Source organism: Nerophis lumbriciformis, linkage group LG20 (genome assembly GCF_033978685.3).
Source record: "Nerophis lumbriciformis linkage group LG20, RoL_Nlum_v2.1, whole genome shotgun sequence".
NCBI lineage: Eukaryota > Metazoa > Chordata > Actinopteri > Syngnathiformes > Syngnathidae > Nerophis > Nerophis lumbriciformis.
Window position 1 is genome coordinate 31,913,451 of NC_084567.2, and position 16,550 is coordinate 31,930,000.

Consider the following 16,550-nt stretch of genomic DNA (forward strand, 5'->3'; position numbering starts at 1 on the left):
TCTGTTATTAATATTCTGGTTCCTACATTATATATCAATCAATCAATCAATCAATCAATCAATCAATCAATGTTTATTTATATAGCCCTAAATCACAAGTGTCTCAAAGGGCTGCACAAGCCACAACGACATCCTCGGTACAGAGCCCACATAAGGGCAAGGAAAAACTCACCCAAGTGGGACGTCGATGTGAATGACTATGAGAAACCTTGGAGAGGACCGCATATGTGGGTAACCCCCACCCTCTAGGGGAGACCGAATGCAATGGATGTCGAGTGGGTCTGACATAATATTGTGGGAGTCCAGTCCATAGTGGATCCAACATAATAGTGAGAGTCCAGTCCATAGTGGGGCCAGCAGGACACCATCCCAAGCGGAGACGGGTCAGCAGCGCAGAGATGTTCCCAACCGATGCACAGGCAAGCGGTCCACCCCGGGTCCCGACTCTGGACAGCCAGCACTTCATCCATGGCCACCGCACCTGTGCCCCCACCCCCCTCCACAAGGGAGAGGGGAGCAGAGGAGAAAAGAAAAGAAACGGCAGATCAACTGGTCTAAAAGGGGGGTCTATTTAAAGGCTAGAGTATACAAATGAGTTTTAAGATGGGACTTAAATGCTTCTACTGAGGTAGCATCTCTAATTGTTACCGGGAGGGCATTCCATAGTACTGGAGCCCGAATAGAAAACGCTCTATAGCCCGCAGCTTTTTTTGGGCTCTGCGAATCACTAATAAGCCGGAGTTCTTTGAACGCAGATTTCTTGCCGGGACATATGGTACAATACAATCGACAAGATAGGACGGAGCTAGACCGTGTAGTATTTTATACGTAAGTAGTAAAACCTTAACGTCGCATCTTATCAATACAGTCTGCAAGGGATACAGTCCGTAAGCACACACGATTGTGCGTGCTGCTGGTCCACTAATAGTACTAACCTTTAACAGTTAATTTTACTAATTTTCATTAATTACTAGTTTCTATGTAACTGTTTTTATATTGTTTTACTTTCTTTTTTATACAAGAAAATGTTTTTAATTTATTTATCTTATTTTGTAATTTAAAAAAAAAAGTACTTTATCTTCACCATACCTGGTTGTCCAAATTAGGCATAATAATGTGTTAATTCCACGACTGTATATATCGGTTGATATCGGTATTGGTTGATATCGGTATCGGTAATTAAAGAGTTGGACAATATCGGAATATCGGATATCGGCAAAAAGTCATTATCGGACATCCCTATTGAAAAGGATTTGCAAATCATTGTTTGCTGTTTTTATTTACGATTTTCACAAAGTGCCAATTTCACTGGTTTTGGGGTTTGTACAACATTTTTTCAATATGCATAAAAATTTTTTTTTTTAAATCCAGTGCATGATGCCAACGCTGATAATAACATCTCTGTGAGCAGACTCCTGATCCTGAGTGCCTGTCTTACTTCCATGCCGGGCCAATTAAGGGTCTGGATGTGTCAAAGAAAAGTCATCTTATGGCCACAACTGCTCTGGATCGTGAGTCACTATCTTTATTTTCATATAACACGCTTTATAACACACATGCTGTCTACAGACATTACCTTTTTTTTTCAGATTCTGTCAGGGTCTTCGACTTTCTGGCAAAAAAAGAAGTCACCTGCAGCCGCTTCAATCAGGGTGGAACTGCTCTCCACTGGGCCCCCCCTTTGGTGGGCGTGACAGTGCAGGAAATGTTACTAACGTCCTGATAATGTGATGGATTAAACCTCTGATGTTTGTGTCCAGGTCAACGAGACAGGAAGTTTGCTGGTGACCGGCTTTGAAGATGGGGTGATCCGCTTACTGGAGCTTTTTGACCCCTCGGGTCTGCAAATAGTAACCAGGCACAAAGCGAATGGCCAGCTGCGGCTCAAACAGGCCTTCAAACCTCACGATGCTCCTGTAACTGCTGTTGCATATGAGTGCAATGGAACAATGTTAGCCACAGCGGTAAGATGGTCATTATCGGCTGAAATAATAAGTACAAACCCCGTTTCCATATGAGTTGGGAAATTGTGTTAGATGTAAATATAAACGGAATACAATGATTTGCAAATCATTTTCAACCCATATTCAGTTGAATATGCTACAAAGACAACATATTTGATGTTCAAACTGATAATCGTTTTTTTTTTTTGCAAATAATCATTAACTTTAGAATTTAATGTCAGCAACACGTGACAAAGAAGTTGGGAAAGGTGGCAATAAATACTGAGAAAGTTGAGGAATGCTCATCAAACACTTATTTGGAACATCCCACAGGTGAACAGGCTAATTGGGAACAGGTGGGTGCCATGATTGGGTATAAAAGTAGATTCCATGAAATGCTCAGTCATTCACAAACAAGGATGGGGCGAGGGTCACCACTTTGTCAACAAATGCGTGAGCAAATTGTTGAACAGTTTAAGAAAAACCTTTCTCAACCAGCTATTGCAAGGAATTTAGGGATTTCACCATCTACGGTCCGTAATATCATCAAAGGGTTCAGAGAATCTGGAGAAATCACTGCACGTAAGCAGCTAAGCCCGTGACCTTCGATCCCTCAGGCTGTACTGCATCAACAAGCGACATCAGTGTGTAAAGGATATCACCACATAGGCTCAGGAACACTTCAGAAACCCACTGTCAGTAACTACAGTTGGTCGCTACATCTGTAAGTGCAAGTTAAAACTCTCCTATGCAAGGCGAAAACCGTTTATCAACAACACCCAGAAACGCCATCGGCTTCGCTGGGCCCGAGCTCATCTAAGATGGACTGATACAAAGTGGAAAAGTGTTCTGTGATCTGACGAGTCCACATTTCAAATTGTTTTTGGAAACTGTGGACGTCGTGTCCTCCGGACCAAAGAGGAAAAGACCCATCCGGATTGTTATAGGCGCAAAGTTAAAAAGCCAGCATCTGTGATGGTATGGGGGTGTATTAGTAACCAAGACATGGGTAACTTACACATCTGTGAAGGCGCCATTAATGCTGAAAGGTACATACAGGTTTTGGAGCAACATATGTTGCCATCCAAGCAACATTACCATAGACGCCCCTGCTTATTTCAGCAAGACAATGCCAAGCCACGTGTTACATCAACGTGGCTTCATAGTAAAAGAGTGCGGGTACTAGACTGGCCTGCCTGTAGTCCAGACCTGTCTCCCATTGAAAATGTGTGGCGCATTATGAAGCCGAAAATACCACAACGGAGACCCCCGGACTGTTGAATAACTTAAGCCGTACATCAAGCAAGAATGGGAAATAATTCCACCTTAAAAAAGCTTAAAAAATGTGTCTTCTCAGTTCCCAAACGTTTACTGAGTGTTGTTAAAAGGAAAGGCCATGTAACACAGTGGTGAACATGCCCTTTCCCAACTACTTTGGCACGTGTTGCAGCCATGAAATTCTAAGTTAATTATTATTTGCAAAAAAAAAAAAAAAGTTTATGAGTTTGAACATCAAATATGTTGTATTTGTAGTGCATTCAATTGAATATGGGTTGAAAAGGATTTTCAAATCATTGTATTCCGTTTATATTTACATCTAACACAATTTCCCAACTCATATGGAAACGGGGTTTGTATTTTCATTGTTTTTCTGATCTTACCTTTTATGCTCAGAGCTCAGACTGCACTGTGTTCTTCTTCACTGTCGGGGAAAAGTACGAGCCAATCGGATTCATCTCCGTTCCGGCACCAGTAGTGCTACTGGCGCCGTCGCCTCAATCCCATGTAAGTTTTTATTTTTGTTTGAAATGGCAACCAACTGAACTGCAAAAAGTCAGTGTTCAAAAACAAGAAAGAAAAAAAATACAAAAATTGGGGGTATTTTACTTGAACTAAGCAAAATTATCTGCCAATAGAACAAGAAAATTCGGCTTGTCAAGACTTTCCAAAACAAGTCAAATTAGCTAACCTCAATGAACCCAAAAATTCCTTAAAATAAGTATATTCTCTCTATTAACAAGTGAACTTTTCTTGATAGAAAAAAAAAGAGACCTTTTTTCTCAATATGTTGAAAAATATTCAATCCAATCCAATCCACTTTATTTATATAGCACATTTAAACAACAAAACTGTTTCCAAAGTGCTGCACAACAATATTAAAAACAATATTCAAATATTATCCTTAGCTCCACCAATGACTGAATAAAAACAAAAAATAAATAAATATAAAACCAATATAAAACCAATATAAAAATAAATATGATTAAAAACGATTTTAAAGGGTAAAACCAATTAAAACAGTAAATAGAAAAACAAACCAAAAAAAACACAGAGGACAACAGAGGACAGAGGACAACATAACTCACGTAGTGTTAAAAGCCAAATAAAAAATATAAAATTAGAAAAATATTCTTAAATTAAGTAAATGCTAGTGCCATTATCTTGACGTAATGATATGCGCCCGGCATTACATTTCTTGAAACCAGCAAACTTACACTAAAAACGAGTTTATTTTTTTTAATGGAAAGGTAATAAGGCAAGCGCTTGTTACTGTCGGGGTCTCCTAGCCCCTCAGGCAAATCATATTGTCTAAAAATACATTTTTTCCATCGATAACATGACATCATCGGGCCAAGTGCGTGCTCTTTTAGTCAATTAGTGCGCGAAGAGTATATATATAAAAAAAAAATATATATACTGTATATATATATATATATATATATATATATATATATATATATATATATATATATATATATATATATATATACAGCCCGGCCCCCGGCCAAATTTTTTTTAATTGTAATTTTGAATAATTTACCTGAATGTGCATGAACTATTTCTGTTCAAAATAGTTTGAAATGTCACATGTTAAATGTTTAAATATTAACTGTCCGTTAACTGTACTGTGCCAACTGTACTACTATATGAGTATGTATTTTCTCTTGTTTCATTGAAAATGAAACAGCAAAGTTCTTTTGGCTGTCATCCGTTTTAATTATGAGACACAATTGTGTCAGTCATGATTTTTTTGTACATGCTTGAAATAAGAAATTATTACTTTAAAAAAGTAGTTTTATACTTGTGAGTGTTGATGACACAGCTTTGCAACAGTTGATATTCTAGTTTCAAGCATGTTTTACTCAATATAGGTCATCAAATCTCAGCAACAAGCTGTAATATCTTACTGAGATCATTTAGGACCAAAACCCTTAAAACAAGTAAAAGACTCTAACATAAAATCTTTTTAGTGAGAACAATTATCTTAGACAGAAAATAAGCAAATATCACCCTTATTTGAGGTATTCAATCTTACTTAGATGTCAGTTTTTGCAGTGTGGCAATGTGTTTTCACACAGAAATAGGACTCAAACATTTCACACTTGTTTCATTTTCCAGAGTGAAAATCGTTTGCTCATCCTGTGTCAAAGTGGTCATGTTGTGGAGGTCCCCTATCCTGATCCAAAAACCTGCAAACCAACTAAATCCTACGAACTGCTTGAACTGCCCAGAAAATCATTCTGCTTTCGGAGCATCAAATCTCGAATCAAGGTCTTTTTTTTTTTAAATTTCTAATATGGGTTTTACCTAATATGGCAGTTAAGTAGTAACACAGCGCAACCTGACCAACTCATCAAGTCATGGCAATCTTCTTATCACCATGTACATGTTGACCGCTTTTGTCAACATATCATTTAAGACCCAAAAGAATGACAGCATGTGTTATAGTCATACTTGCCAACCCTCCCGGATTTTCCGGGAGACTCCCGAAATTCAGCGCCTCTCCCGAAAACCTCCCGGGACAAATTTTCTCCCGAAAATCTCCCGAAATTCAGGCGGAGCTGGAGGCCACGCCCCCTCCAGCTCCATGCGGACCTGAGTCCGCTTCCCACGATAAAAACAGTGTGCCTGCCCAATCACATTATAACTGTAGAATGATCGAGGGCGAGTTCTTGGTTTCTTATGTGGGTTTATTGTTAGGCAGTTTCATTAACGTCCTCCCAGCGCGGCAACAACACACAACAACAGCAGTCATGTTTTTGTCTACCGTAAAGTAGTTTGTCTGCCGTAAACAGCAATGTTGTGACACTCTTAAACAGGACAATACTGCCATCTATAACATCAATAACATATACAGCTTTTAGAGAGTGCGCACACAACAAGGAGACGAAGCAGAAGAACGAGGAAGATACAGCCATGGCGACGCCGACGGCGAGTAAGATGAAGAAATACGCTTTGTTGCACCTTTCCTGCCTGAGTCCGGCGATTAGTTGCAAATCTTGCTTTATTGATTGCTTGCACACAGCCAATCCAACACAAAACAAACTAGTCCCCACCCGCACTCACGCTACCGCTCCCTCTCTTCTCTCGCCCACACACTCACTAACGTCACTCACCTCACATGCTCAACTATTAAAGGGCCACACACACACATACGCTACTCTCATAACAGCTTGTAAGTTCCAAGCCGCAGCTGCGATTGGACCTGGATAGCCTCCGGGAAGAAGTAGTGGACTACCAAGTGCTTGGCACTGAAGATCTTCCTCAGGAAGCAAAGATTGACCGGTTTTGGGCCATGCTAGGGAGAGATGGAAAATTCCAGACTCTAATGCATTTGATGAAAGCACTTTTGTGCGTGCCACACATCAATGCATCATCAGAGAGGGTGTTCAGCATGGTTAGAAAAATAGTGACAGAGAATAGAACAAGGATGGACAGTTCAACCCTTAACTCAACAATGAGTAGATGAGTGTTATGTGTGTGTATATGTGTAAATAAATGAACACTGAAATTCAAGTATTTCTTTTATTTATATATACATATATATATAATAAAATAAATAAATATATATGTATAAATATATATATATATATATATATATATATATATATATATATATATATATATATATATATATATATATATAGCTAGAATTCACTGAAAGTCAAGTATTTCTTAGATATATATATACAGGTAAAAGCCAGTAAATTAGAATATTTTGAAAAACTTGATTTATTTCAGTAATTGCATTCAAAAGGTGTAACTTGTACATTATATTTATTCATTGCACACAGACTGATGCATTCAAATGTTTATTTCATTTAATTTTGATGATTTGAAGTGGCAACAAATGAAAATCCAAAATTCCGTGTGTCACAAAATTAGAATATTACTTAAGGCTAATACAAAAAAGGGATTTTTAGAAATGTTGGCCAACTGAAAAGTATGAAAATGAAAAATATGAGCATGTACAATACTCAATACTTGGTTGGAGCTCCTTTTGCCTCAATTACTGCGTTAATGCGGCGTGGCATGGAGTCGATGAGTTTCTGGCACTGCTCAGGTGTTATGAGAGCCCAGGTTGCTCTGATAGTGGCCTTCAACTCTTCTGCGTTTTTGGGTCTGGCATTCTGCATCTTCCTTTTCACAATACCCCACAGATTTTCTATGGGGCTAAGGTCAGGGGAGTTGGCGGGACAATTTAGAACAGAAATACCATGGTCCGTAAACCAGGCACGGGTAGATTTTGCGCTGTGTGCAGGCGCCAAGTCCTGTTGGAACTTGAAATATCCATCTCCATAGAGCAGGTCAGCAGCAGGAAGCATGAAGTGCTCTAAAACTTGCTGGTAGACGGCTGCGTTGACCCTGGATCTCAGGAAACAGAGTGGACCGACACCAGCAGATGACATGGCACCCCAAACCATCACCCAACCATGCAAATTTTGCATTTCCTTTGGAAATCGAGGTCCCAGAGTCTGGAGGAAGACAGGAGAGGCACAGGATCCACGTTGCCTGAAGTCTAGTGTAAAGTTTCCACCATCAGTGATGGTTTGGGGTGCCATGTCATCTGCTGGTGTCGGTCCACTCTGTTTCCTGAGATTCAGGGTCAACGCAGCCGTCTACCAGCAAGTTTTAGAGCACTTCATGCTTCCTGCTGCTGACCTGCTCTATGGAGATGGAGATTTCAAGTTCCAACAGGACTTGGCGCCTGCACACAGCGCAAAATCTACCCGTGCCTGGTTTACGGACAATGGTATTTCTGTTCTAAATTGGCCCGCCAACTCCCCTGACCTTAGCCCCATAGAAAATCTGTGGGGTATTGTGAAAAGGAAGATGCAGAATGCCAGACCCAAAAACGCAGAAGAGTTGAAGGCCACTATCAGAGCAACCTGGGCTCTCATAACACCTGAGCAGTGCCAGAAACTCATCGACTCCATGCCACGCCGCATTAACGCAGTAATTGAGGCAAAAGGAGCTCCAACCAAGTATTGAGTATTGTACATGCTCATATTTTTCATTTTCATACTTTTCAGTTGGCCAACATTTCTAAAAATCCCTTTTTTGTATTAGCCTTAAGTAATATTCTAATTTTGTGACACACGGAATTTTGGATTTTCATTTGTTGCCACTTCAAATCATCAAAATTAAATGAAATAAACATTTGAATGCATCAGTCTGTGTGCAATGAATAAATATAATGTACAAGTTACACCTTTTGAATCCAATTACTGAAATAAATCTAGTTTTTCAAAATATTCTAATTTACTGGCTTTTACCTGTATATATACACATGAAATACTTGACTTGCTGAATTCTAGCTGTAAATATACTCCTCCCCTCTGAACCACGCCCCCAACCACGCCCCCGCCCCAACCACGCCCCCCGCCCCACTCCCGACCACGCCTACCCACCCCCCGAAATCGGAGGTCTCAAGGTTGGCAAGTATGGTTATAGTATTGTTATCGCTCAGCAGCGTTAAACGACAACAGGAACATACCGTATTTTTCGGACCATAAGGCGCACCGGATTCCTGTTTTTTCAGCAACCGCTTATGTCGACATCAAATATTTTCGACTGTGTTCTTGTTACAAGTCTTTCAACATTTCACGACTTGCACGCATGCGTGGGTTTCAGAGAGAGGAGGAAATCGCAAGGCGACAAGCTTTGAAGGAGAAGCTCGAGAAAGAGCGAAAGGAAAAAGAGATCAAAGACGAAGAGGAGGAGGAGGAGGAACCCGAGCCGTTGCCCCCCATCTACATCCCCGCCCCTCCTTGTCCTCTCTACTGCGGGTTCTATTCTCAGCCTGGGCAGTTCTGGCTCTCAATGGTACGGCTCTGACAACACACTCCGGTCCTATGCTCCTCACCTTGTTCAGACTAATGTTGTGTCGTTCGCGAACGATTCGTTCGAACGAACAAATCTTTTTAGTGAACGTACTGAACCGAATCACTTCATGAACTGATTCGTTCTTTCTCAGTTCAGTTGAGCTCCGCCGCGACCATGCCGGTATGAGTGGAACTGGCGCATTCTGTGACTCACTGAACCCTCGACGTCGGCGAACGACGCAGCCAGCTACTCATCATGGGGGCGGGGGGAGGGACTGAGCGAACGTTTCTTTCACCGCGGATTAACGACATGAATCACTCAGTGAACGACAGAATCAGGACTCGCGAACCTACTGACACAGAGAACTGACTGTGTCGCGGAGGAGGACGTCACATTGAGGGTCTCGTTCAGTCACTGTGCGCGTCGTTCATTGGGTGCTGAGGGCTTGTGTCGTTCGCGAACTGACACACACCGAGATCTGCTGCTGGGGAAGCTGTTGCTGACTGACTCATGATTCGCCGACCTGCACACAGAACTGCGCTTGCAGAAGTGATTCAGGTTCACGTACTGAACTGTGCTGACTGTGGCGCTGTGTCAGTCACTCACTGCCTGGTGTACTGCATGCACAGAGCTGTGTAGGGACTCGCTGTGTAGGGACTCGCGTTCACAAAATTCAGAATTTTTTTTATTTAGACGCTACGTGAGACAGTAATGGAGATGAATGCCATGTATGGTATTCTCTCGATGAGCTTCAAGCACACCTGTGAAGTGAAAACCATTTCAGGTGACTACCTCTTAAAGCTCATTGAGAGAATCCCAAAAGTGTCCAAAGCAGTAATCAGAGCAAAGGGTGGCTATTTTGAAGACACGAGAATATAGAACATGTTTTCAGTTATTTCACCTTTTTTTGTTAAGTACATAACTCCACATGTGTTCATTCATAGTTTTAATGGATTGAGTGACAATCCACAATGTAAATAGTCATGAAAATAAAGATAAGGTATTGAATGAGAAGGTGTGTCCAAACGTTTGGCCTGTACTGTATATCCCAGCCCAAGGGTCTCAAACATATGTTATTTCACTATGAAAATGTTAAATAACAAAAACGAGCAAATTCTTAGTGAGGTTAGGTTGGGGTGGCCGTGCCAGCAACTTGAGGGTTCCAGGTTCGATCCCCGCTTCCGCCATTCTAGTCACTGCCGTTGTGTCCTTGGGCAAGACACTTTACCCACCTGCTCCCAGTGCCACCTACAATGCTTTAAATGTAACTTAGATATTGGGATTCACTATGTAAAGTGCTTTGAGTCACGAGAGAAAAGCGCTATATAAATATAATTCACTTCACTTCACTTCACTTAGTGATTGATGAGCGATACCAGATTTGAAAAATTTGATACTGATTTCTTTGTGGGGACATGTATTAACCCCGAAAGAGTGGTGACAACTGGAGAGACAGTTGGCAGCCCGTAAAGACGGCAACCGGGGCAGGGAGGGGTAGCATCCCAAGCTGCAGCTCCCGCAAGGGAGCACCCATATAACGCTGCGAAAAACCCTGAAGACACATAAGACTAAGATAGGCTGCCTGAGGAAACCCGTGGTGCAACGCACAGGGCCAGTACCTTGTACGGCCCTGATGAGACGGAGGAGGACCCAAGCCCGGACACTCCCCACAGTGCCTGGAACCTCCAAGCACCACCGGCGCAACCCCGGGGAAGACCGTCGGAGGGGGGACGCGTGGCGTGGAGCGCTACCTGGACACAAGTCGAGGGACTGATCACCCTCGGCTGGGTCGCCCGGGAGAGGGTGTTTGATTAAGACCCGAAACACCCTATGACCCCGGGAGAATCACTGATGATGTGTCCAGGTTGCACCGTGAGGTGTATTATGAAACCAACCCCCTGATACTGATATATTTTTTTAACCCAATAAAAAACATGGCAAATACAGGCCGTTTTTCCAAAAGGGCATGGTTGGTCTAGCACAGAACATAGAAAAGCTAAAGATCCGACTATCCTGGAAACATTTGCAGGATTCCTCCTTCCACCGAGGTCAACCCTCTTTTTGTGCCCTTGTGTACATGATCCTTTCCATCCTTACCCTTTCCATCCTTTGTAACTGAACTACTGTGTGGAACAATTTCCCTTGTGGATCGTTAAAAGTTCGTAACAGCAGTGTAAAGCTGCCTTCATTGTATGAATAGTTCAAGGGACTGTTGCTACAGAATAAGAAGTCTAAGTCTAAGTCTAACAGCAGTGTAAAGCTGCCTTCATTGTATGAATAGTTCAAGGGACTGTTGCTACAGAATAAGAAGTCTAAGTCTAAGTCTAACAGCAGTGTAAAGCTGCCTTCATTGTATGAATAGTTCAAGGGACTGTTGCTACAGAATAAGAAGTCTAAGTCTAAGTCTAGCAGCAGTGTAAAGCTGCCTTCATTGTATGAATAGTTCAAGGGACTGTTGCTACAGAATAAGAAGTCTAAGTCTAAGTCTAACAGCAGTGTAAAGCTGCCTTCATTGTATGAATAGTTCAAGGGACTGTTGCTACAGAATAAGAAGTCTAAGTCTAAGTCTAAGTCTAACAGCAGTGTAAAGCTGCCTTCATTGTATGAATAGTTCAAGGGACTGTTGCTACACAATAAGAAGTCTAAGTCTAAGTCTAAGTCTAAGTCTAACAGCAGTGTAAAGCTGCCTTCATTGTATGAATAGTTCAAGGGACTGTTGCTACACAATAAGAAGTCTAAGTCTAACAGCAGTGTAAAGCTGCCTTCATTGTATGAATAGTTCAAGGGACTGTTGCTACAGAATAAGAAAGTTTTTTGAGCTAACCTGGTGATTGATACTTGTATCCTGCCGTGACGGTGTGAATTGACATAATTTCTCTTCTCCAGGGTGAATATGACTCAGGCTTCTTATACCACTGTAAGTTTTCTGAGAATCAGGATGAGGACCCTGTCAAACGTAAGGATGAGCCTTTTGAGTTTGTGGTTGTCCACTGCACAGACGATGACTCCATATGCTCTGTCATATTCAGGTATGTCTTAATGTTGGATGTCTTGTAGAAAAAAGCATGATGTCAACAAATATTCACTACCGTATTTTCCGGACCATAGGGCGCACCGGATTATAAGGCGCACGGCTGATGAATGGTCTATTTTCGATCTTTTTTCATATATAAGGCGCATTAAAGGAGTCATATTATTGTTATTTTTTTCTAAATTGAAAACACTTCCTTCTACATAATGTAATGGTGGTTCTTTGGTCTAAATGTTGCATATATTATTTTTTACATATCATCTTCAAGCCGCTTTCTGACAGTCCCTTCAGGATGCGCCGTTTTCTGGGCGGTCTTATTTACATGGCTCACCTTTGACATGGTCTTCTCCCCGTCATCTTTGTTGTAGCGGTGTAGCGTGCAAGGACGGGAGTGGAAGAAGTGTCAAAAGATGGAGCTAACTGTTTTAATGACATTCAGACTTTACTTAAATCAATAACGGAGCAGCATCTCACATCCGCCGGATATGTGTCCCGTGAAAAACCGTCCGACCGAAACTCTCTAATAATTAAAGTTCCTTGGGTGAATAATGTAAACTCACTACACCGGTATGTTTTAGCGCTTCCATGGCGAGTTTACTGACAGATATAAGTAAGAACTTTACACTACTTTATATTAGAAATGGCAACAGCAGAGGATGAATGCCCCATAACAAGAAGATAGAGAAATAGAAGGAGCTTATCAACTACGGCAGTGGTTCTCAACCTTTTTTCAGTGATGTACCCCTTGTAAACATTTTTTTAATTCAAGTACCCCCTAATCAGAGCAAAGCATTTTTGGTTGAAAAAAAGGGATAAAGAAGTAAAATACAGCACTATGTCATCAGTTTCTGATTTATTAAATTGTATAACAGTGCAAAACATTGCTCATTTGTTAAGTTAAAGTTAAGTTAAAGTGCCAATGATTGTCACACACACACTAGGTGTGGCGAAATTATTCCCTGCATTTGACCCATCACCCTTGATCACTCCCTGGGAGGTGAGGGGAGCAGTGAGCAGTAGCGGTGGCCACGCCCGGGAATTATATTGGTGATTTAATCCCCAATTCCAAACCTTAGTGGTCTTTCTTGAACTATTTGGAATAGAAGATATAAAAATAACTAAAAACTTGTTGAAAAATAAACAAGTGATTCAATTATAAATAAAGATTTCTACACATAGAATTAATCATCAACTTAAAGTGGCCTCTTTGGGGATTGTAATAGAGATCCATCTGGATTCATGAACTTAATTCTAAACATTTCTTCACAAAAAAAGAAATCTTTAACATCAATATTCATGGAACATGTCCACAAAAAGCTGTCAACACTGAATATTGCATTGTTGCATTGTTGCATTGTAATGAATGGAATAGACTATTATTCAATAAATATATTTATAAAGGATTTTTGAATTGTTGCTATTTTTAGAATATTTAAAAAAAAAATCTCACGTACCCCTTGGCATACCTTCAAGTACCCCCAGGGGTACGCGTACCCCCATTTGAGAACCACTGAACTACGGTGTCGATACACTGCAAAAAGTCTGTTTTCAAAAACAAGAATTAAAAAAAAAAAAATTAGGGGTATTTTATTTGAACTAAGCAAAATTATCTGCCAATAGAACAAGAAAATTCGGCTTGCTAAGACTTTCAAAAACAAGTAAAATTAGCTAACCTCAATGCACCCAAAAATACCTTAAAATAAGTATATTCTCACTAATGACAAGTGCACTTTTCTTGGTCGAAAAAAAAACAACCTTTTTGCTCAATATGTTGAAAAATATTCTTAAATTAAGTAAATGCTAGTGCCATTATCTTGACATAATGATATGCACTCGGCATCACAATTTTTTTTTTCATTCTTGAAGTAAGAAATTATTACTTTAAAAAAGTAATTGTATACTTGTGAGTGTTGATGACACAGCTTTGCAACAGTTGATATTCTAATTTCAAGCATGTTTTACTCAATATAGGTCATCAAATCTCAGAAGGTAAGAAAAGTTGCTTTTGGAAACAAAACGCCAGATATTACAGGTAAAAGCCAGTAAATTAGAATATTTTGAAAAACTTGATTTATTTCAGTAATTGCATTCAAAAGGTGTAACTTGTACATTATATTTATTCATTGCACACAGACTGATGCATTCAAATGTTTATTTCATTTAATTTTGATGATTTGAAGTGGCAACAAATGAAAATCCAAAATTCCGTGTGTCACAAAATTAGAATATTACTTAAGGCTAATACAAAAAAGGGAGTTTTAGAAATGTTGGCCAACTGAAAAGTATGAAAATGAAAAATATGAGCATGTACAATACTCAATACTTGGTTGGAGCTCCTTTTGCCTCAATTACTGCGTTAATGCGGCGTGGCATGGAGTCGATGAGTTTCTGGCACTGCTCAGGTGTTATGAGAGCCTAGGTTGCTCTGATAGTGGCCTTCAACTCTTCTGCGTTTTTGGGTCTGGCATTCTGCATCTTCCTTTTCACAATACCCCACAGATTTTCTATGGGGCTAAGGTCAGGGGAGTTGGCGGGCCAATTTAGAACAGAAATACCATGGTCCGTAAACCAGGCACGGGTAGATTTTGCGCTGTGTGCAGGGGCCAAGTCCTGTTGGAACTTGAAATCTCCATCTCCATAGAGCAGGTCAGCAGCAGGAAGCATGAAGTGCTCTAAAACTTGCTGGTAGACGGCTGCGTTGACCCTGGATCTCAGGAAACAGAGTGGACCGACACCAGCAGATGACATGGCACCCCAAACCATCACCCAACCATGCAAATTTTGCATTTCCTTTGGAAATCGAGGTCCCAGAGTCTGAAGGAAGACAGGAGAGGCACAGGATCCACGTTGCCTGAAGTCTAGTGTAAAGTTTCCACCATCAGTGATGGTTTGGGGTGCCATGTCATCTGCTGGTGTCGGTCCACTCTGTTTCCTGAGATCCAGGGTCAACGCAGCCGTCTACCAGCAAGTTTTAGAGCACTTCATGCTTCCTGCTGCTGACCTGCTCTATGGAGATGGAGATTTCAAGTTCCAACAGGACTTGGCGCCTGCACACAGCGCAAAATCTACCCGTACCTGGTTTACGGACCATGGTATTTCTGTTCTAAATTGGCCCGCCAACTCCCCTGACCTTAGCCCCATAGAAAATCTGTGGGGTATTGTGAAAAGGAAGATGCAGAATGCCAGACCCAAAAACGCAGAAGAGTTGAAGGCCACTATCAGAGCAACCTGGGCTCTCATAACACCTGAGCAGTGCCAGAAACTCATCGACTCCATGCCACGCCGCATTAACGCAGTAATTGAGGCAAAAGGAGCTCCAACCAAGTATTGAGTATTGTACATGCTCATATTTTTCATTTTCATACTTTTTAGTTGGCCAACATTTCTAAAAATCCCTTTTTTGTATTAGCCTTAAGTAATATTCTAATTTTGTGACACACGGAATTTTGGATTTTCATTTGTTGCCACTTCAAATCATCAAAATTAAATGAAATAAACATTTGAATGCATCAGTCTGTGTGCAATGAATAAATATAATGTACAAGTTACACCTTTTGAATGCAATTACTGAAATAAATCAAGTTTTTCAAAATATTATAATTTACTGGCTTTTACCTGTATGTCTTAACTTATACACACACCATAATAATACTCGTATTGAAACACAGTACAATCCATCAAGCGGTGCGGCTACATAGCTTACCAAAATCGTACTAAAACATTTTGATAGATTTCTGAGCGCCGTGTGTAATGTTCTATATTTTCAATGGAACATATACAATGTTGGTGTTGCTTACTTGAGTCATATTGCAGCATACATGTATCTCTTATGTTTGACTGCCATCTACTGGCATACTTGCCAACCCTCCCGGATTTTCCGGGAGACTCCCGAAATTCAGCGCCTCTCCCGAAAACCTACCGGGACAAATTTTCTCCCGAAAATCTCCCGAAATTCAGGCTGAGCTGGAGGCCACGCCGCCTCCAGCTCCATGCGGACCTGAGTCCGCTTTCCCACAATATAAAGAACGTCTACAGTAAAGCAGTCCGTCTGCCGTAAACAGCAATTTTGTGACACTCTTAAACAGGACAATACTGCCATCTAGTGCATTTGATGAAAGCACTTTTGTGCGTGCCACACAGCAATGCATAATCAGAGAGGGTGTTCAGCATGGTTAGAAAGATAGTGACAGAGAATAGAACAAGGATGGACAATTCAACCCTTAACTCAACAATGAGTAGATGAGTGTTATGTGTGTGTATATGTGTAAATAAATGAACACTGAAATTCAAGTATTTCTTTTATTTATATATATATATATATATATATATATATATATATATATATATATATATATATATATATATATATATATATATATATATGTAGCTAGAATTCACTGAAAGTCAATTATTTCTTATATATATATATATATATATATATATATATATATATATATATATATATATAT

At 40.4% G+C, this 16,550-nt stretch overlaps 1 protein-coding gene across 3 annotated transcripts in view; it reads left to right on the forward strand.

Moving 5' to 3' along the window:
• LOC133619650 (cilia- and flagella-associated protein 44-like) overlaps window positions 1-16,550 on the forward strand; it is a 79,290-nt gene that overhangs the window by 21,281 nt on the left and 41,459 nt on the right. For 2 of the 3 annotated variants that reach the window (XR_009817454.2, XM_061980815.2), the window contains exons 10-16: window positions 1,412-1,511; window positions 1,590-1,684; window positions 1,761-1,964; window positions 3,618-3,728; window positions 5,343-5,495; window positions 8,859-9,050; window positions 11,937-12,079. Coding sequence is in view for 2 of the 3 variants with exons in the window: in XM_061980815.2 (XP_061836799.2) it covers window positions 1,412-1,511; window positions 1,590-1,684; window positions 1,761-1,964; window positions 3,618-3,728; window positions 5,343-5,495; window positions 8,859-9,050; window positions 11,937-12,079 (998 nt within the window). In the remaining variant the exon portion in view is untranslated. The remainder of the gene's footprint in view (window positions 1-1,411; window positions 1,512-1,589; window positions 1,685-1,760; window positions 1,965-3,617; window positions 3,729-5,342; window positions 5,496-8,858; window positions 9,051-11,936; window positions 12,080-16,550) is intronic. The other variant, XM_061980816.2, reaches the window with a different exon arrangement.